This window comes from Erpetoichthys calabaricus, chromosome 16 (genome assembly GCF_900747795.2).
Source record: "Erpetoichthys calabaricus chromosome 16, fErpCal1.3, whole genome shotgun sequence".
Classification (NCBI taxonomy): Eukaryota; Metazoa; Chordata; class Cladistia; order Polypteriformes; family Polypteridae; genus Erpetoichthys; species Erpetoichthys calabaricus.
The window spans coordinates 26,671,518-26,693,070 of NC_041409.2; the positions used below are offsets into that span (position 1 = coordinate 26,671,518).

General features: G+C 36.5%; 1 protein-coding gene across 2 annotated transcripts in view; it reads right to left on the reverse strand.

The window, feature by feature from the left end:
* Positions 1-21,553, reverse strand: part of papola (poly(A) polymerase alpha) — a 61,278-nt gene that overhangs the window by 4,534 nt on the left and 35,191 nt on the right. For both annotated transcript variants that reach the window (XM_051919794.1, XM_051919795.1), the window contains exons 15-21: positions 15,889-15,998; positions 11,005-11,126; positions 10,606-10,742; positions 10,009-10,088; positions 9,730-9,929; positions 9,454-9,528; positions 1,850-1,918 (exon numbers count right to left, since the gene is read on the reverse strand). In XM_051919794.1, the coding sequence (XP_051775754.1) occupies positions 1,850-1,918; positions 9,454-9,528; positions 9,730-9,929; positions 10,009-10,088; positions 10,606-10,742; positions 11,005-11,126; positions 15,889-15,998 (793 nt within the window). The remainder of the gene's footprint in view (positions 1-1,849; positions 1,919-9,453; positions 9,529-9,729; positions 9,930-10,008; positions 10,089-10,605; positions 10,743-11,004; positions 11,127-15,888; positions 15,999-21,553) is intronic.

Here is a 21,553-nt window from a genome sequence, read left to right on the forward strand (position 1 = left end):
GGGCTCAAACCCACAACCTCTTGATTAAGAGGCAGTTCTTACCTCTACACCAGCTAGGCAGAAATATCGGCCTTGCATCAACTGATATTTAGGCTTGGGTTTTTATTCAGTGACAATAACATGTAAATTGAACAATTTCTTTTTCTTTGGTCATATTCTTGAATAAAAGCACACTTGTTCCGTTATACCTTTTGTTAAAGTGTTTATTTGATATTTGGACTTCAGTCTTCACACCTTATACACTTCATGTCAGAATTTTGGCATTATTACTATAACATAAAAAAAAAGTTTCTGTTTTAGTGTTCAACATTTCTTTCCTAATATTTCCTGTCATCCTACATTTACCCAGATCATTGAAGACAAGGAACACAAATGAAATAATCGTATTCCAAATAACAAGATATCATTTACCCTATACAATTCCAGACACCTCACACCCAGATAAAGAGACTTCAGTTTCAGTGTCTGAGTTGACTTCAGCTCCCTCTGTGGGGGATGAGTGAGCAGGCTACCTGTTGCCAGTGCTGACACATTTGTAAAACAAACACACTGATGAAGAGGCCCGAAAGAATTTAAGGTGCCCCGGCACGGTTTTTCCATAGGCTTCAGGTATTCTAGTGTTAAATCAGCAACATATTTTATTTCAATACTGGGCCTCTGCCCAAACCACACAACTAATTGAAGTACAACAGAAGGCTTCAATATAAGATGGAATTTAGTAACTACTGACAGAAGTGCAAAGCACTATAACCGTTGATTAGAAAAAATAATCAAAAGAAATAAATTCATGTAAACAAAAAAAAAAAACCTTAAATCTGCAATTAGCTTTTCTACCGATTCCTGCATGGTTGTTTTTACTATGAATAAGCATATTTTTTTTTTTGAACTGGGAGCAGAGATAAATGCTTTGCTTTGGCATGAGCATAAGGCTGAATTATGAATTAAAACTTGTCTACTTTGACATTAATCATGCATTACATTAAGCAATAATTCCATTTCACAGAATCCATGCTCTACTCTGAAATATTTAACCATTTCAACAAAATCGAATTAACATATTCCCTGATAACCCTGAGTTTCATTTTATCTGTTATTTACCTTGGGAACCAGTATTTTATGTTTTAATACAATTTCCCTTTTTAGCTAATTTTATTAGTCAAATGTAGTACCTATAATAATATACAGAGTGATTTAAAGTCATCAAATACTTTATATTACCTGAGCATATGTAACTTATGAGCTAATGACAATTGAAGTTTATCTTACAAATGTAAATCTTATTTGTTTATGAATTTAGTTTTTTTTATGTAAATACTAATATCAATATATTTAAAATTGCTATACATTAATGATAAAAGGAGGGCCTACAATAAATAAAAAAAAAATTCTAAAATAACCAACTGATTTCAGTTTTCTTCAGTATGTTATGTATTAGAGGTATTAACTTGTTTTCAATATAATTGTAAACATTAGCAGCTTGACATAATAGACCATCACATAAACATTAGAACATTCTATTTAACCTGAGGCCATATAGCTGATTTTCAAATAGTCTATGATGTAGCCAAATACAAAGTGTAAAGGAAAACATTTTGTGAAAAACTATAAAAGCCATTTCTTTGCTTGTTAAAATGCTTTTACTAATGAATATCTTCTGTCCATGACTTTGTTTAGGTATAACTGCTCCAAAAAAACAGGAATACCTAAAGTTTTTGAATACTACTATTGCTGCTATTTTCTACAAAATTTCCATTTTAAATGACGTTTTTTATTTTTATAAATGATCACTTGTTTCTTGGCTACAACATTACGTTTTACAACAGCGGCAAATGCAGTTATTCTCACATACCTTAATGCTGTCGTCACTTATTTTTTCACTTTCACCACTATTTACAGCAGGACTAATTATTTCACCATCCTACAAAAGTAATTTTAAAGATGAATTAAAATATATAAATTTAACTATTATTTGTTTAAAAATGTATATACTCCTTTGTGAGGTTAAAAAATACAACAATTTCAAAGTAAGATATTTCACTTAAAAATGCCTTCATGAACACAAAATGCATTAAGACAAAAAATTGTCCACCAAAATATATGGTATATTGTGCCGTGCATGTTATCTTCCTCATTCACAAATAATACTCTCGGAATGCACAAGCCTAATTTGAATATTACTTCAAAACAGGATGTTTTCTTGAAGATTGCACTCTTGATTTGCTCTCCTTTCCACTTTACCTGTAAATTAAAAATCTGTTCAAATATTTTGAAATTTGAATTTAATCTATACTTGTGAACGTAATATTCTGAAAGTAGCTAGACCAACTATACACAGACATCTTTTACTGCAAAATAGAAGAAGAAAATCCACATTGAAAATGTATTCTTGCCAAAGATGACATTAACAATCCTCCTTCTATTTGGAGAATTCAAATGGATGGATAAAACCAGCAAGCATCTTGTAGACAATGGAGAATTTTCTACCAATAAACCGGTAAGTAAATAGGAATATGTTATGTCTAGAGTCTTAGAAGAAAATAAGTTTGAAAGAACAGTCTGTAAATTAAAAAGTTATTCATATGGCCAAATAAGAGCAACACACTGTACACATCAGGAGAAATTTCAGCATTAGTTATAATCCATGTTCTGTTGCAAGATAAGGACTCTCTTATGAAAATAAAATGATATACCGTAGATACTCGCGTATTAGTTGAAAAATGTATGCCTTTAATTAATTCATTAAAAGAAAAAAAACAGGGTCGACTTATCCGTGTGGCAACACAATTTAATAATTATAAGCCAGCAATGGGTCTTTTTACTTCTGGTACATGCTTCCTCAGTTGGCTTGCCCAGTTGATTTCATACAAGGGACACTATTGGCGGATGGCTGAGAAGCTACCCAATTAGAGCAAGCAGTTAAGTTCCTGTGTGCTGATTGGCTCAGCGACGGAGCGCCACATTCGATTCCGTTGCATTAACCAGGAAATCTCGTCTCGCTCATTCAGCATCATCGTGTTTCGCTGTGTAAAGAGTTAACTTTTGTGCTCTTTTGTGTTTATCTTTGTGCATAGTTAAGCCCTTCGTTATGGCTCCAAATCGATCTGCTCCTGCTACTGCTTCAGAGGCTGTGCCCAAGCGCCAACGGAAGATGCGAATGATTGCCATAATTATAATTATTTATAATTAGTTTTACCCTCGACTTATACGCGGGTCATAACAAATTTCGTAATCTTCGGCTTAAAAAATACACTTAACTTATCTGCGAGATCGACTAATACGCGAGTATCTACAGTATACTATGAAGAGTCCGGGCGTACAGGTAAGAGGAATATTTGTAGTCTCTACTTAGAAATAAACAGAGGCTACATTTAAGATCTTCCAATTGTCAAAAGATAACTGAAGAGACAATACATATTTTGTAAAATATTTAAGAAGGCATGGGAAGTCAGTGCTTAGAGTATACAATTATTTTATTGTACCAGACGGTCAGTACTTTAACCAAATTTCCTTTGGTCAGTATGATCTCCCAATTTAAATTAACACAACACATTAATGCGTAAAAACGCATAGTATGTAGGACTTGACATATTTATTTTTCTACCAAAGACATGGTCAAGGTTTCCTAATCTTACCAGACAACTGTAGCTGAACAACAACTTTTTGGTCAGCTATCACAGCCGGCCCAGATTTTGTTAGTATTAACTTGCTTTTACTTTTACTCACTTGATCCATAATTTTTCTGTAATGGTTAACTCTTTGCTAAATGTATATCTTTTCAAAATGCTATTTTAAACACTGTAGAAAATTTTTAATAAATTTGCAAAAACCTCAAGTAAACTTTTTTCACATTGTCATTATGGGGTGTTGTGTGTAGAATTCGGAGGAAAAAATGAATTTAATCCATTTTGGAATAAGGCTGTAACATAACAAAATGTGGAAAAAGTGATGCGCTGTGAATACTCTCCGGATGCACTGTATATATTATATACTGTATGTGTGTGTGTGTGTATGTTACATGATAATAAACCTGAACTTGACATTATAGAGTAGAAGGTCCAGACGCCAAGATTGTTAAAGTCCTCTAATGCTTTTGAAACTTAAAAAATTCATAATTACCAACCAGTATTAAATGTATTTCCGATCATAATGTTTAATTATTAACGTTTTTAAAAACATTTTTTGACATTGGTTAATCATGTGCTGATTTGCCTTTTTTCTTATCTACTGCATATCCCACTAGGAGTTTGTTTTATATAAATACCAGTAATGATTATTATAAATTGTATGGATACGGGGCTACACAAAAAATGCCTGACCACATACTGGGGGTTAAATGTTTGCACCATGTTATGTACCATTTATATCTGCTTGGTTAGGCAACGGTATTTGTGTGGCCTACTACAAACTAGGGTTAGGCACCATCATATTGCCTGGACTTAAAACTCTGATTAATAAAAGGAGTTAAACCTCCAATGGAAAACAACATTGAAAGTGGCTACAATTGGTTGTTGCTTAGTAAATATGCTTGGTCGTATTACTGAATGATTAGTCTTGGAAAGCACACAGCTGGTTTATGCTCATTTATGTTGACACAGCAGCTGTGACGATGATCATTCCATACACTGTCTTCGTTTGCAGAACAAGATTTTACTTAAAATTATAACATCCTAGTTTACCTATAAGGTACCTCTTAGGTCTAATTCATTCTTCACATTACATGCACTACATTGAAAACACATACTGTGTACAAAGAAACAAATACAGTGAAATGCATACACTATTTTGTCTAATACATTACATACTAAAAGGCATGCAATGTATGATGAAATTTTGGCTCATAGATTATATACAAATACAGTCAACCCTTGATCAACAACCACCCTGACATGCGAACAACTTGCTTTACGACCAAAATTTTTGTTTTGAATTACTACTAACATCTTGCGTTACGACCCGAATGTGGTCACGTGTATCCGCTTGTGCGATTGTAAACAAACAGCCAAGAGCGTTTGTAAGCGTCAGTTGGACCCCAGAAACATGTTTGTGTGGATGTAATTTTGGTCAGTGCAGTGATTTATATATTATTAATTTCGATAATTGTTAAGGAAGGAAGCAAAGGTAAAGAAAGCGATCACAATTGAAATGAAGAAGGCAATTGTGTGGAAATATAAGAGTGGCGTTCGTGTGACCGATCTCGCTAATATGAACAGCATGTCGAAATCCACCATCTCGACAATTTTACAAAGAAAAGATTTGTATAAGGAAACTCCTTCCAAACAATAACCACCTTCCATTTCATTCTCGTCCTCCTCCCTTCCTGCAAGCCAAAGATGTCAACTTAAATGGTGAGTACAGTATGAAATTGTTGTTTCTGGTAGGCTAGGCACTTTTTATAACTTTTTGGTTAGTACATTAGAAAAAGTATTGGTGTTTTTGGTAAATTATGCACATTATACAACCCTTTTCTATTACAAAAAGTTAAGTAAGTGTTGCTGTGGGCGGTTCGGAACATATTAAGGGCATTTCCATTATTTCTTATGTGAAAAATAGTCTTGACTTACAACCAGCCCTCGCGAACGAATTGAGTTCGTAAGTCAAGGGTCCACTGTACTTTATTACAATAGTAATAGTGGTAATAATCACTTATTGACTTGACTGTTACAGACTTGTGATATATATACATTTTTAATTTGCAGGGTATTAGCAATTACAAATCAAAGAGGTTATGCATTTGTATGTATTGTGCTGTAGGTTTTCTTCAGATCAGCATCTAAGTATGGGCAAGTACATTACCTCTTACTGTCACCATGTTGTAATGTTTTACTCAGCACAAGTATTCTCCCTTCATAACAAAGAAGAATCTGCTCATTTTACACATAGATTCCATAAAAAAAGACTTGTATTTTTCCCATTTAACTCTAATCTCAAAATTCCTTAATTTCTGGGGCCTCATGTATAACGCCGTGCGTAGAACTCACACTATAACATGGCGTAAGCACAAAAGCGGGATTGTGCGTACACACAAGAATCCAGATGCAGGAATCTGTGCGCACGCATACTTTCACGTTCTTCCACTACATAAATCCCAATTTGCGTGAAAAGTAACGCACGTGCACGCGCCTTCTGTCCCGCCCCAACTCCTCCCAGAATTATGCCTCTTTGAATATGCAAATCAATATAAATGTGAAAAGACAATGGGAAAAGCACAGGGGAAAATGTAAGAATTTCAGCGAATACCAAGTGGAGGCAAAGGAAAAACATACTATTTGTTGGTTTAAACAGTGGTATAATCAACAAAAGAAAGTTGATCGAGTGACAGAGTGTCGGAAAAACTGGAAAGATCAAATTCACAAAGTCGCACAGTGCCCGAAATAAAAAAGAAATCACATATCAAAGTTGCTGTGAAAAGGCGAGTTGTAGCCCACCGTCTGAGTGTCATATGAAAGCGTATTAGGGTACAAACAAAAAACATAGGCACACAGTGGGAAAAAAGCACAAAATGTCAACTTTAATCTTGAAATTTCCACTTTAATCACGTAGTTTATTTTGCCATTAAAGAAGAACATCATAAACTTCATCTTAAAATCGTTTATTTTACTAGTTTCTCAAGTAGCATGTTAAATGGTTTGTTCTGTGTTTGATCTTCTATGTGCTCTGTGTGTGTGAATCACTACGTGCTTCCGTTCTTTCTCTTTCTCCGACAGGACACAGAATGCATTACATTCGAGATATTACAGCTCTCTGAATAATTAAAATACTGAGATGTATATGTGATATCATTTTCATGATGATAGGAATGAAAGCATGTTATTAAACATGGGAACACGGTGGCGCAGTGATTGTTCATATCTCACACAAGAGGCTTGCTGCGCCATGTGCGACCGTCGATGAAATAATTTATTACAGAAGTACTGTCTCTTTCAAACGTACTAACCTCCAATTCCTGTCCATACTTTTCTTTCTCCAATCGCCACACAATCAGCTCTGTAATAGACGTTAAGCCATTTGTAAGCTTAGAATGCCGATTCTTCAAAACTTTTAAGGAACATTGAAATATCTTCGTAGTACATGTTTAATTATTCTATTCGTCTATCCTTCCAGTGTCGCGTCAGCACCAGCAAGAATACAGCGCAAGGCAGGAGCTCTCCTTGAACTAGCTATACGCTGCGGCACCGTGTCCTCACATGTTTAATTATTAGCAATACAGATTATTTAAATGAAGTTAAAGTTTTATCTGTATACTATAAGCAACATATTTTGCTGCATTTCATCCTAAAAATGATATTGTCATCATACGCGCTTTATAAAGTAGCGCAGGTTGTGCAATATTATAACTGTAGTGCAAGTTTACAGTGAGGTGATTGAGTGCGTTTATAGTTCTTGGGATGAAACGGTTTCTGAAACGCGAGGTCCATACAGGAAAGGGTTTGACGCTTTTTGCTGTGGTTGAGGTAGTGTGTACTTGAAACTGTATACCGATAATTCTCTTTCCGATCATCTGCTGCTGTGATTCACACTCAGATACAGTGATATAAATACTCCGAGTGGTGCAGTGAGAGTAATATGGAAAAAGATGATCCGCAGTGGCAACCCTTAACGGGAACAGCAAAAAGAACAAGATGCAGTGAGCGTAACAACACTAAAGCAGTTCTGGTATTTGGAATACTATGGCTATTCCCTGGCCCATTATATTGCAGCAGGTTAATTACAATCAGATGCATTACACTAATAAACAATATGCAGTTAATTTCAGTGTATTTATAAAGCCGCGTCAGGAATGTGGAGCTAAGAAAGAAAGGATGAGCACACAGGAACAGTAGTTTGACCATTCTGTGGACCATTATATTGTTACAGGTTAATTACAATCAGATGCATTAAATTTATGAACGATATGCGGTTAATTTCAGTGTATTTGATAAAGCCGCCGCCGTGGATGTGAATCTAAGAAAGGGTAACCACACAGGAACAGTAGCACTGCTTTGACACTGGGTGCCGCCAGTCTGCAAAACCGGGCGGATAAATTGCGTACGCCAAGGAATGAGTTACCGTGGAAATGTGCGTGGCTTTACGCCAAGTTTAGGTTTTATACATCGCGATTTGAGCGTGGAAAGGTTCGTACGCAACATTTCTGTGCGTACGCACCGTTTATACATGAGGCCCCTGGTCTCTTGGGTCAAATAGGCATGGTATGGGATGAAGCAGAGCCAGTCCTGGCAGGATCACGCACAAGGCAAAAACCAAATTTTAAATGGAGAAAAAACACTTTTGCTTGCATTTAACATAAAATACATTCCAAAATGGAGTCACTGTGTTATATTTTGGATTGCATGCATTTTAGTATATGGTCCATAAAAATAATAATAATTCATTACATTTATATTGCGCTTTTCTCAGTACTCAAAGCGCTATCCACACAGGGAGGAACCGGGAAGCGAAACCACAATCTTCCACAGTCTCCTTGCTGCAAAGCAGCAGCACTACCACTGCACCACCTGTTTGGGTTTGACGATTTTAGAATAAAGTGTATAAACTTCACTATAAAGTGTACACATTTCAGTATATAGCTAAACGTGTTTCAATGTACATTCTGAAGTTTCACTACAATTTATACATATTTTATGGTATAATATTTCAGTATATAATGTATCTGTCACTGCAGGGTGTATGCATTTCAGTGTACAGTGTGCTTTAGTATATTGTGTATGCCGTTCAGTATATAGTGAAATCTTTTTCAGTAGACAGTGCGTGCATTTTGATATAAAGTATATGCACAGTTATGGATGATATAAGTCCTAAATTACACTTCATATTTAGCCATGCCACTTTTTACGAATTTCTAAGTATCATGACTAACAGCTAGGAAGCTGTTGTACGTGATGATGGTAGGACAGTCTCCAAAAATATTTAAAAGATTAACTGCCAGTATAGCTATTGTTTTATCTATAAAGGAATTTAACAGACTGTACACTAATATCAGAATTAGAAATTACATAGCATCTTTACACACTGTTAAACCTTTCCAGTTTTGCAATTATATGATATCTTCTAAATGTGAACTAACAAGTTAGGCAATATAGAATGAAAGGGCTGGGAACTGCACAGTACAAATTAAAATGTTACAGGGAATTCATGTGCGATTAGGAGACAGTTTATAGCCCAAATAAGTGTGATTATCCAACAGAAGGAAGTCCAGCCTGATGACCTCACTTCCTCCTCTAACCATATATAAACGCCATTTTGTAGATACCGTGATATTTATGTAGACAAACATATTTCCAGTAAAGATGGTTTATTACTAGTGCTAAGATAATGCTGAAAAACTATGTACCAATAATAAGAATCTTTTAATATATACAAAAGACCACTGATGAAGGTTCATGAGCACAAACTTATTAATTTTGTTTTGAATTTAAATTCCATCTATATTTTCTTTTAACAAAAAAAAAAAAATACCTCTTTGTCCACAGCCATCTTTACATCAGAGAGAACTCCATCACCATCGGGAACTGCAACATTTTCACTGGCATCCTAAAAAGTTAAACATGTATAGTAAATTGGAAAAAAAGGATGTATGGTAGTATATTCAGATCTACAAAAGAAAATTTGAAATAAATGTACAATCAAAATAATATTTAGATTTGTTGGCTTAATTCTTGCAGACTTAATCCTCGACAGAAACAGCACCGTATTTCGGCACAACCAATATTGACTTTGTAATGACGTTCATACCTCTGGTCCTTTTAATCTCTTAGGTGCTTCCTCTAAATTAGGAGATGCGGGTCTCTTCACACTTGGTTTTACAGCTGCATTTCCAGCAGGTCGTGGGGTTTGATTAATCACACGTGTAGAAGAAACTACTCTGATTAAATTGGGTTTTGGAGATACAGAGTTACCAGGAGATTTTACAGGAACATTTTCACCAGACAGACCTTAAAGTGGAATGATATCTCAATTAGATGTAACAAACGTACAAAAAGTTCAATATAAGTGATTTTAGCATGTACATACCCCCTGAAACAACTGCCAAGTCAGTCTTTGATGGAGTGTCATGTGTCTGACTATTAGTTGCAGAGGTTGTAGGACTAAGCCTGTTACAAAAGTTAAAAGATTAAAACAAATTAAAATTCACTCCACTACAATGTAACTTTCCAAAGCAGTTCATGATTTTAAATTGAATTATGTATTCAGTGGAACCATCTTAAACGGGCATGGGGCTGAGTAAAACAATTGACTTGCTATGCAGGCTTAAGAAGGTTTCTTAACTTGACAATTATATTAACTGCAGGAGATGAAAAAAAAAACAAAAAAAAAAAACGGTAACACTGATTCGGAAACCAAATCACATGGATAAAACAATCAGCTAATAAAAATGCAATAAATAGAAAATACCTAAACCTTCCAACTACAATACTATATATTGAAAAATAAAGCATGTATTAATTAGAAATTACATTCTAAGTCTACTATCAAAGTGAAGCTCAAAGCTGCATATAAGAATCTCACCAGAATACTGCTGGTACATATGTAGCCCAAAAGACTATGAATTGTCATGGTTGCAAAACATAAAAAAATACTGTTTAGAAAACTTATACATTCAGAAATTACCCCTGCGGACTACTGGAGCGTATCTGAGAGATGCTTTTCAGAACAGCAGTGGGAGAAGGCACTGACATACTATTATCACTGTCCAGAGATAGATCCAAGCTATTTTCATTTGCCAGTCGAATACTCTCTGTTGAGTGCTGTAAGTAAAGAAGGGAACAAATAACTCTTTTAAAATTATTTAATAATCATGACATTTATTGTCTATTTACCAAAGGTCAACCCAAAAAGAAAAAATTTGTAAAGTTAAGGCTTTACTATATGGGAATAACCAAAGTATATTAAAAATGTTCAATTGGCAAAAAAATCATTTATATTTTTCAAAGCTTGCTAAGAAAAAACTGAAAAATATGACAAAAAAATTAACAATTAGCTAATTTTTAATACTACAAGATCTCTTACCTTTCTCTTTTTTTGTATAACAAGATTTGGCAAAAGCTGATGTAATTGTTTTCTCTTGACATGCATTGCAGTTATTTTCATATCCTGTTCAAACATTTTACTGTTTATTGCTTGCCTGTAAACTAAAGCAAAATTGAATATTTAGCTGTGTTGCTGCTAAAACACTGGAAATGTCTTTTTACTAACCTTTCAATAAAGGAGTATCTAAAATCAGGTGGTTATAGGGAGACAGTTCATCACAAGCAGTTGCTAACAAGAAATTTATTAAGGTTTAGAGCCCAAATGCAGAGAACTGACATCCTTCATGCATTATCAATTTTCTGTACTAATATTCAAGGAACTGGACTGTCATTGCTCTGGATGATTAAATATGGTTAATTAAAGACTATAACCAACCAGTATCTAAATGACTTCTGCAATCGAAAAAAGAACGTACAATGAAAGGTTAAATCAATTTCAAATAAAACAAAAATAATAAAATGCAACAATTAACTTCAACCCAACCTTATACCTAACTTAATTCTGCTTTTCTCACCTTTGACTTTCCCTATACTGAATTCTCACAATACTTTTATAACCTTGCCTTGCTATCAGTTAGTCACCAATCTTCATGTGCGCACACATTGCTTTATAGAAGTGAACCAGCCTAGCGTGTGCCCGCTCACTTGCTCAACTGACATTGACAATGCATACCCAAGAACGTCTCTCTCCCAACTCGCGTATCTTCAAGCTCACACCTGTCAAAGCACCCTTTGTAATCCCCAGCTGGCACAATTCAATAAAGCCGCAAAAGCTAACTTTTCAAAAGACCGTCAAGCTTTTCCCTTCTTGCCATTTTCAATGTAGCGCCAACAGGCGAGAAACTATAAAGGCAGTGGACAGGTGGACAACCTCTCTCCTCAAGGACCCTTCGAGGAGAAACCACCTCAATACTATCCACCCCTCTTGCCACTGACATTGTCCTACTCCCATTCAAGTACACCTGAAAGGATTTTATTTTAAAAGCAGAAAACTTACAGGGCACAAATAAATTATATTCAGGTGGGCACTAAGAGAAACCTTTATTTCCACGGAGAAAGATGGCAAGCATACGCATAAAACTGAACTGCTGTTAAGTAAGTTGCATCCTCAGCTCATGTTATTAAAGATGCTGGTTGCTGACTTCGGCAACATCATACACATGACAGCTAGTGACGAAGAGGTTACTTACGTGCATAGTGTGCTTTTAAGTGAATGCGTTTGTATGTGTGTGTGTGTGTGTATATATATATATTTGTAGTCTGAGTCCCGACCCAATTGTATGGGTGGTTACCTACCAGGTAATGCATGTGGTTGGTCTGCCCTCGGCAAACATCCTGATGAGCCCAAATGAGGGCGAAACACGTGTCACATACTCTTTGCATTATTTGACAGTAAACTATGCAACATATATATTACACAGTATCTCACAAAAGTGAGTACACCCCTCACATTTTTGAAAATTTTTATTATATCTTTTCATGGGACAACACTGAAGATATGACACTTTAATACAGTGTAAAGTAGTCAGTGTACAGCTTGTATAACAGTGTAAATTTGCTGTCCCCTCAAAATAACTCAACACACAGCCATTAATGTCTAAACCGCTGGCAACAAAAGTGAGTACACCCCTAAGTGAAAAATGTCCAAATTGTGCCCAAAGTGTCAATATTTTGTGTGACCACCATTATTTTCCAGCACTGCCTTAACTCTCTTGGGCATGGAGTTCACTAGAGCTTCACAGGTTGCTACTGGAATCCTCTTCCACTCCTCCATGACGACATCACGGAGCTGGTGGATGTTAGAGACCTTGCGCTCCTCCACCTTTCGTTTGAGGATGCCCCACAGATGTTCAGTAGGGTTTAGGTCTGGAGACATGCTTGGCCAGTCCTGCAACTTTACCCTCAGTTTCTTTAGGAAGGCAGTGGTCGCCTTGGAGGTGTGTTTGGGGTCGTTATGTTGGGAATACTGCCCTGTGGCCCAGTTTCCGAAGGGAGGGGATCATGCTCTACTTCTGTATGTCACAGTAAATGTTGGCATTCATGGTTCCCTCAATGAAATGTAGCTCCCCAGTGCCGGCAGCACTCATGCAGCCCCAACCCATGACACTCCCGCCACCATGCTTGACTGTAGGCAAGACACACTTGTCTTTGTACTCCTTACCTGGTTGCTGCCACACACACTTGACACCATCTAAACCAAATAAGTTTATTTTGGTCTCAGCAGACCACAGGACATGGCTTCAGTAATCCATGTCCTTAGTCTGCTTGTCTTCAGTAAACTGTTTGTGGGCTTTCTTATGCATCATCTTTAGAAGAGGATTCCTTCTGGGACGACAGCCATGCAGACCAATTTGATGTCATACGTCTATTTTCAAAAGACAACCTCTGGATATGACGCTGAGCACGTGCACTCAACTTCTTTGGTCAACCATGGAGAGGCCTGTTCCGAGTGGAACCTATCCTGTTAAACCACTGTATGGTCTTGGCCACCGTGCTGCAGCTCAGTTTCAAGGTGTTGGCAATCTTCATATAGCCGAGGCCATCTTTACGTAGAGCAACAATTCTTTTTTTCAGATCCTCAGAGAGTTCTATGCCATGAGGTGCCATGTTGAACTTCCAGTGACCAGTATGAGACAGTGGGAGAGCGATAACACCAAATTTAACACACCTGCTCCCCATTCACACCTGAGACCTTGTAACACTAATGAGTCACATGACACCAGGGAGGGAAAATGGCTAATTGGGCACAATTTGGACATTTTTCACTTAGGGGTGTACTCACTTTTGTTGCAAGCGGTTTAGACATTAATGACTGTGTGTTGAGTTATTTTGAGGGGCCAGCAAATTTACACTGTGATACAAGCTGTACACTGACTACTTTACATTGTATCAAAGTGTCATATCTTCAGTGTTGTCCCATGAAAAGATACAATAAAATATTTACAAAAATGAGAGGGGTGTACTCACTTTTGTGAGATACTGTATATACATTCAAATGAAAAAGTTTGGAAACCGCTCTCAGCCTACATAATAATTTACTCTTTACTTTCAACAAAAAAGGATAACAGTGGTCTTTCATTTCCTAGGACCATCTGAGAACTGGGGTGTTTCCGAACAAAGATTTTTAGTGAAGCAGTATTTTGTTGTATGAAATAAAATCAAATGTGAAAAACTGACTGTGCAAATGTGGGTCCCCTTATAATTTTGCCGATTTGAATGCTTGTCACTGCTCAATGCTGATTACTTGGTTGATGAGCTCGTTAAGCCTTGAACTTCATAGACAGGTGTGTCCAATCATGAGATATAAAGGTATTTAAGGTGGTCAATTGCAAGTTGTGCTTCCTTCCCTTTGACACTCCTCTGAAGAGTGACAGCATGGGATCCTCACAGCAACTCTCCAAAGATCTGAACACAAAGATTGTTGAGTCTCATGGTTTAGGGGAAGGCTACAAAAAGCTCTCTCAGAGGTTTAAACTGTCAGTTTCAACTGTAAGGAATGGAATCAGGAAATGGAAGGCCATAGGCACAGTTGCTGTTAAACCCAGCAGGTCTGGCAAGCAAAGAAAAATACAGGAGCGGCATATGCGCAGGATTGTGAGAATGGTTACAGACAACCCACAGATCACCTTCAAAGACCTGCAAGAACATCTTGCTGCAGATGGTGTATCTGTACATCGTTCTACAATTCAGTGCAATTTGCACAAAGAACATCTGTATGGCAGGGTGATGAGAAAGAAGCCCTTTCTGCACTCACGCCACAAACAGTTGCTTGTTGTATGCAAATGCTCATTTAGACAAGCCAAATTCATTTTGGAACAAAGTGCTTTGGACTGATGAGACAAAAACTGAGTTATTTGGTCATAACAAAAAGCGCTTTTCATGGTGGAAGAAGTACACCACATTCTAAGAAAAACACCTGCTACCTACTGTCAAATTTTGTGGAGGTTCCATCATGCTGTGGGGCTGTGTGGCTAGTTCAGGGACTGGGGCCCTTGTTAAAGTTGAGGGTCAGATGAATTCAACCCAATATCAACAAATTGTTCAGGATAATGTTCAAGCGTCAGTTACAAAGTTGAAGGGGTTGGATATTCCAACAAGATAATGACCCAAAACACAGTTCGAAATCTACAAAGGCATTCATGCAGAGGGAGAGGTACAATGTTCTGGAATGGCTGTCACAGTCCCCGGACTTGAGTATCATCGAAAATCTAGGAGATGATTTGAAGAAAGCTGTTCATGCTCGACAGCCATCAAATTGAACTGGAGAGATTTTGTATGGAAGAATGGTCAAAAATACCTCCACCCAGAATCCAGACACTCATGAAAGGCTATAGGAGGACAGCAGCTAGAGGCTGTTAGATTTGCAAAAGGAAGTTTAACTAAGTATTGATGTCATATCTCTGTTGGGGTGACCAGATTTATGCACCTAATTTTGTTATGATGCATATTGCATATTTTCTGTTAATCCAATAAACGTAATGTCACTGCTGAAATCCTACTGTTTCCACAAGACATGTCATATATTAAAAGGAAGTTGCTACTTTGAAAGCTCAGTCAATGATAAACAAAAATCCAAAGAATTAAGAGGGGTTCCCAAATTTTTCATACGACTGTACATATATGTAAGCACCCGTTTCTGCATACCTTAATATAAATTGACTTTACTTTCAGATGACATAGTTAAATATCCTATTCAGACTTGCACATTTAGGCTTTTTCAATTTAGTGAAGTTGACTTGAACAAAACAGTCAAGGACAACTAATGAGGATAATTTTTACAGCAATGAGTGATTGTGAATATTAGAAGAAACGAAGAAGACTGCTTAATGCTACAATACTTCTGAAAAAGTAGATTCAAACTTACCCGTATCTGTGAAAGACTGTATATCATAAGTGAGATCAACATTGAGATTCTCGCTACTCTCCATTTTCTTAAATACTATTCCTATTACCCACATTGTGCAGAATTCTTCCCTGAAAAATATATACATAACACAAAAAGTTATCTATTTTAAAACTATGTCTTATGAATGTAGGATCAGTGACAATAAAAGATACAGAAAAAGGGCCCATATGATAGTTATTATTACACACTAACAGAATGATATTTAACTTGGAATACATTATCATCATGAAATGTAGTGCTATTTAAAGGACTTAGATTTTTTTAAATAGGAAACTATATACTTATTAGTACAACCGCTCAGTACCTGTTTATCTTTTAAATACTAGCAGATATCATGTCAGTACCTATCAAAACATCCAAGTATACTGTATAACACACTGTAGGTCATCCACTGGTCCACAAAACACTTAACAGTTTTTATAACATGTAATTAGAAAACAACCTCAAAAATGGAACAGATATTATCAGAGAGACAAGTATAGTAAAACTGTTTCCAAAATTTCTACTTAACTGCTATTTAACACGAAGTGAATGCCCATTTTATTTTATATTCCTGTGCTTCTAATGAAACTGCTCATTCAGTTACAGCATCATGAAAGTAAATGATACTTAAAGGTGAAGGGAACCAAACTTAACTGTGTGCAAGACTACAAAAACCTTTGTTAAACAAAGCAAAGTATGTATCTGTTAATTTACAGTAGCTATACTTATACAGCCAGTGAAGAGACCACTTATATAACCATCAAATTCACATAACATACGTATCACACCATCTGCCTTTCAGCAATCCATTCTTTACATTGTTTTACATCCCTCACAAGTAAACACAGTTCTAACTTACTAATTATTAAACTAATTGCTTTTAACGTTTTATCTAAGTGTTACATGTTAAAACTAGTTCCTTTAGATGGCTAACTAAATCATAATGTGATGGTGCTTTTTTTTTTGGTTACAGGAATAAAATATGGCAGCGGCATTATCTTTAACATAACTAAAAATGATTTGACAAATGGATCTTTCGCATTTAATATATTCAATGGTTTGTCCACTGAGAAACGCTTACAGGAAAACTAAGGAGCAGATAAACAAGTGCTAGAACTGGCTGAACAAGAAAAGAAAATCATAACATTGTGTAAGGGGGCTCAGCTGAAGTGTGCTGAACAAAGGCAATCTACTTTTAGCTTAAGGAACAGCTAATAGGTTTGTTTTTTGCTCACTGCATGAAGGGTCCAATTTGAGATTTTAGAGTGGCCAAGCAAACGGAAGGAAGCAAAGGCAATCACCATGCAAAATTATTCATGCCATTTTAATATACAACTCTGATCTATTGGTCTTATGAAACAAAAGTGTTGAGAATGATGTTCAAAGAAGGCATGTGTATCAAGAATTAAACAAAAACCCTTTAAAGGATAAACCCTCACAAAACTTTCAACAGTCTCATGAATCCATTACTCTCTATCGACCACATATGAGAGATGGACATACAGAACCAAATCTATGCCTCAGAGTGAGAGCATCTCACTGAAATGGCTGCCATAAGACATAAGCTGCTGCCTGTGGTGGTGCCCCCATTATTACACCATAACAAGCTGATACAATAAACACTGCCCCAATATTTCTGTAAAATTCTCAACTATTGTGTGACTGACTACAATTCTGTCTGTTTGCTACTTTGCAAGAGTCATGTCAAATTGAGGTCTGTATGATAAGCTTAAGAAGGACAATACTATTAACAAGCAAAATATATTAAGAATTCCACCAGAATATAATCAAGGCAATGCGCATACCTGTATATGCTGCATGCTACTCAGAAGCCCCCTCTTTTCTGAGGAAAACACAGTCCTTGCACTCACAACTTCATTGTGAACTGACATGAAAGTAAAATTAACGTGCTACATTAAAGATCTACTACTTTAGCCTGTGGTTATTTTTTTTTTTCTATCCTACTGCTCTGCATTTTGAACCACAAGAGTACTCAGAGCAGTTTTTCTAAAACTTCTCCAGAGATCTAAAAGTATCATTTTGCATATGATTCTGTCCCATTTAATCCCTGTTTAATGTTAAGTTCTTTTCATTAAAGCAAATGATAAATGATTTCCCTTTTACTACAGCACTTTCAAAATCCCAAATTTTAAAGAGACTTTGTGTCAGCCAAAACATCATGACATACAATCAGTCTATTTTACTTGGCTGTAGGTTTGAACAATGCATAAAACAATGAAATATAATAGGAAATATTTAGGCCACCTTTATTAAAATACAGCTATTTCTGCAAAGGATAAAAAAGTATGACAGACTGTGCAGGCCCCGACTTGATACTGTGAAGATCCTGGTTTTCCAGGCGCCACCAAAGATGCCCAACTGGCCTTTTATTCTAAATGTGTTTATATAAATGGTACCCTGCCACTGCCCATTGGTGAAATCCAAAATAATAAAACACGTCTGCTTTTGATCATTGTGCCTCTTGCCGGCTCTTTTACTTTGTTAACTATTCTCAAACTGTCACTCTTTCTTTCTGATCCTTGTCAGGATAGTGTGCCACAAAAGAAGACACGAAAAGGAACTTAAATCTTTACTGCAATTAACTACATCTTTGTTTATATTTTTACTTTTTTCTACTTGTCGTGTGTCTGCAAAACATGAATTGCTTTTGACAATGCTGCATGGTTACCATTTGTAGCAGCTGGGTCATATTATGCACTAAAAAAGTGTTTCGAAGTGTCTCGCTACTACAAGTACAGCTGCAAGGAATGGGCACAGGGCATTTCCGCAGGAATAGTTGAGTAACATGGGTGAGGGATACTGCCTTTGCGCTCAATAGGAAGAGCAGTTTCACTTGTGCACAAGCCATCAGTTCTAGACTGAAAAGAACATGGCAGTGGTAATGCTTCAGCTTGGGATTTTGATGGCACTTATATTTAAATAACATTTGCTTGTGTACCAATAGGATTTTTTTTCCCCAAAAGCATATACAAACATACATGTAATGCACAGAATCATTACCTAAAATCAAATATTTTTACATTTTTTAAATCTGAACATTCAAACTTAATTTTTTGGCTAATTTGACAGACCTAACTTACAGGATGAAGACTAAACAGAAAAGTACGCATTATGTGTACTGAAAGTTAATAATTCAGTAAGCATCAGCACACAAAAAATATCAAGAATAAAATTAAACAGTTACTGTACTTCTGCCACAGTGAATAACTAAAGACACCTGAAAAGAAATAGCTCTTTCTTCAAGAAATCACATATTTAAATTGTTAGTTGCTAATTATTTAGTTGAAATGATTTTATAAACTTGTTGGTATGAATGTTGCTATGTAATCTTCCTCCCCAAAAGTATGAAACATACTTTACATTCAGCAAATATTTCATATCTCAAAATTGACTTGTCATCTTTTATGGCTCATCATCCACTTGTAAAAATGTTTAAATGTTTTGCAGTCATCACCGCATATCTCCATTTTTTTTTGTCTGCTTCCGTTTAAACACTCCTCCTTCATCAGCATGCCATTCTATTTCAACACACAAATATTCATTCACCAATTTGTAGGGAAAGTTATACATATTTTTCCACCACTCCTATTTTCATTAAGATTCTTGGTGAACAAGTAAGTAGTTTTGTACATAATGTTGGCCTGGAGAATATATTATATTCTGTCTTAATGACATGTAGATATTTTTGTTAAAAGCAAACATTACTGTATAATCTGAAGTTGGGTAACTGTTAGATTAAAACTTCAAAATGGAAGTTTAAGATATAGAGTAAAAAATATGGTCTAAAATGGATCTTTTTAAGTATTGTGTGTTCCCATATGATCTACCTATAACAATTTTTCATCTGGATTGTTCTAATGGGAGAATCAAGTGAATAGGTCTGGCAGGCTTCGCTGGACTGAATTGCCAGTTGTCATCTAGTTTGTTCTAATATTCTAATGTAAAAATTTATTTTAATGAAGAAAATTAAGTTTTGTTCAAGATGCATGCCATCCAATTGATCCTTCTTGCAATTTTCTAGTCTTCAGTTACTTTGAATTAATGTTTTAAGCTAATTAAACTGTTTCCTAAAATTGAATCCTCTGGGTGAGAATTACATTACATATATTTCATTTTAGATTGTTACTGAAATATATGTTTTGTTTTTTTAAAAGACATTTATATTATTCCTTTGATATTATTAATATACAGTGGGTACGGAAAGTATTCAAACCCCCTTCAATTTTTCACTCTTTGTCATATTGCAGCCATTTGCTAAAATCATTTAAATTAATTTTTTCCCTCATTAATGTACACACAGCACCCCATATTGACAGACAAAAAAAAGAATTTTTGAAATTGTTGCAGATTTATTAAAAAAGAAAAACAGAAATATCACATGGTCCTAAGTATTCAGACCCTTTGCTCACTATTTAGTAGAAGCACCCTTTTGAGCTAATACAGCCATGAGTCTTCTTGGGAGAGATGCAACAAGTTTTTCACACCTGGATATGGGGATCCTCTGCCATTCCTCCTTGCAGATCCTCTCCAGTTCTGTCAGGTTGGATGGTAAACGTTGGTGGACAGCCATTTTTAGGTCTCTCCAGAGATGCTCAATTGGGTTTAAGTCAGGGCTCTGGCTGGGCCATTCAAGAACAGTCACAGAGTTGTTGTGAAGCCACTCCTTCGTTATTTTAGCTGTGTGCTTAGGGTCATTGTCTTGTTGGAAGGTAAACCTTCGGCCCAGTCTGAGGTCCTTAGCACTCTGGAGAAGGTTTTTGTCCAGGATATCCCTGTACTTGGCCGCATTCATCTTTCCCTCGATTGCAACCAGTCGTCCTGTCCCTGCAGCTGAAAAACACCCCCACAGCATGATGCTGCCACCACCATGCTTCACTGTGGGGACTGTATTGGACAAGTGATGAGCAGTGCCTGGTTGTCTCCACACATACCTCAGTGCAAGACACATGACAGCCCGCATGGAGTTTGCTAAAAAACACCTGAAGGACTCTGAGATGGTGAGAAATAAGATTCTCTGGTCTGATGAGACCAAGATAGAACTTTTTGGCCTTAATTCTAAGCGGTATGTGTGGAGACAACCAGGCACTGCTCATCACTTGTCCAATACAGTCCTCACAGTGAAGCATGGCGGTGGTAGCATCATGCTGTGGGGGTGTTTTTCAGCTGCAGGGACAGGACGACTGGTTGCAATCGAGGGAAAGATGAATGCGGCCAAGTACAGGGATATCCTGGACAAAAACCTTCTCCAGAGTGCTAAGGACCTCAGACTGGGCCGAAGGTTTACCTTCCAACAAGACAATGACCCTAAGCACACAGCTAAAATAACGAAGGAGTGGCTTCACAACAACTCTGTGACTGTTCTTGAATGGCCCAGCCAGAGCCCTGACTTAAACCCAATTGAGCATCTCTGGAGAGACCTAAAAATGGCTGTCCACCAACGTTTACCATCCAACCTGACAGAACTGGAGAGGATCTGCAAGGAGGAATGGCAGAGGATCCCCAGATCCAGGTGTGAAAAACTTGTTGCATCTTTCCCAAGAAGACTCATGGCTGTATTAGCTCAAAAGGGTGCTTCTACTAAATACTGAGCAAAGGGTCTGAATACTTAGGACCATGTGAT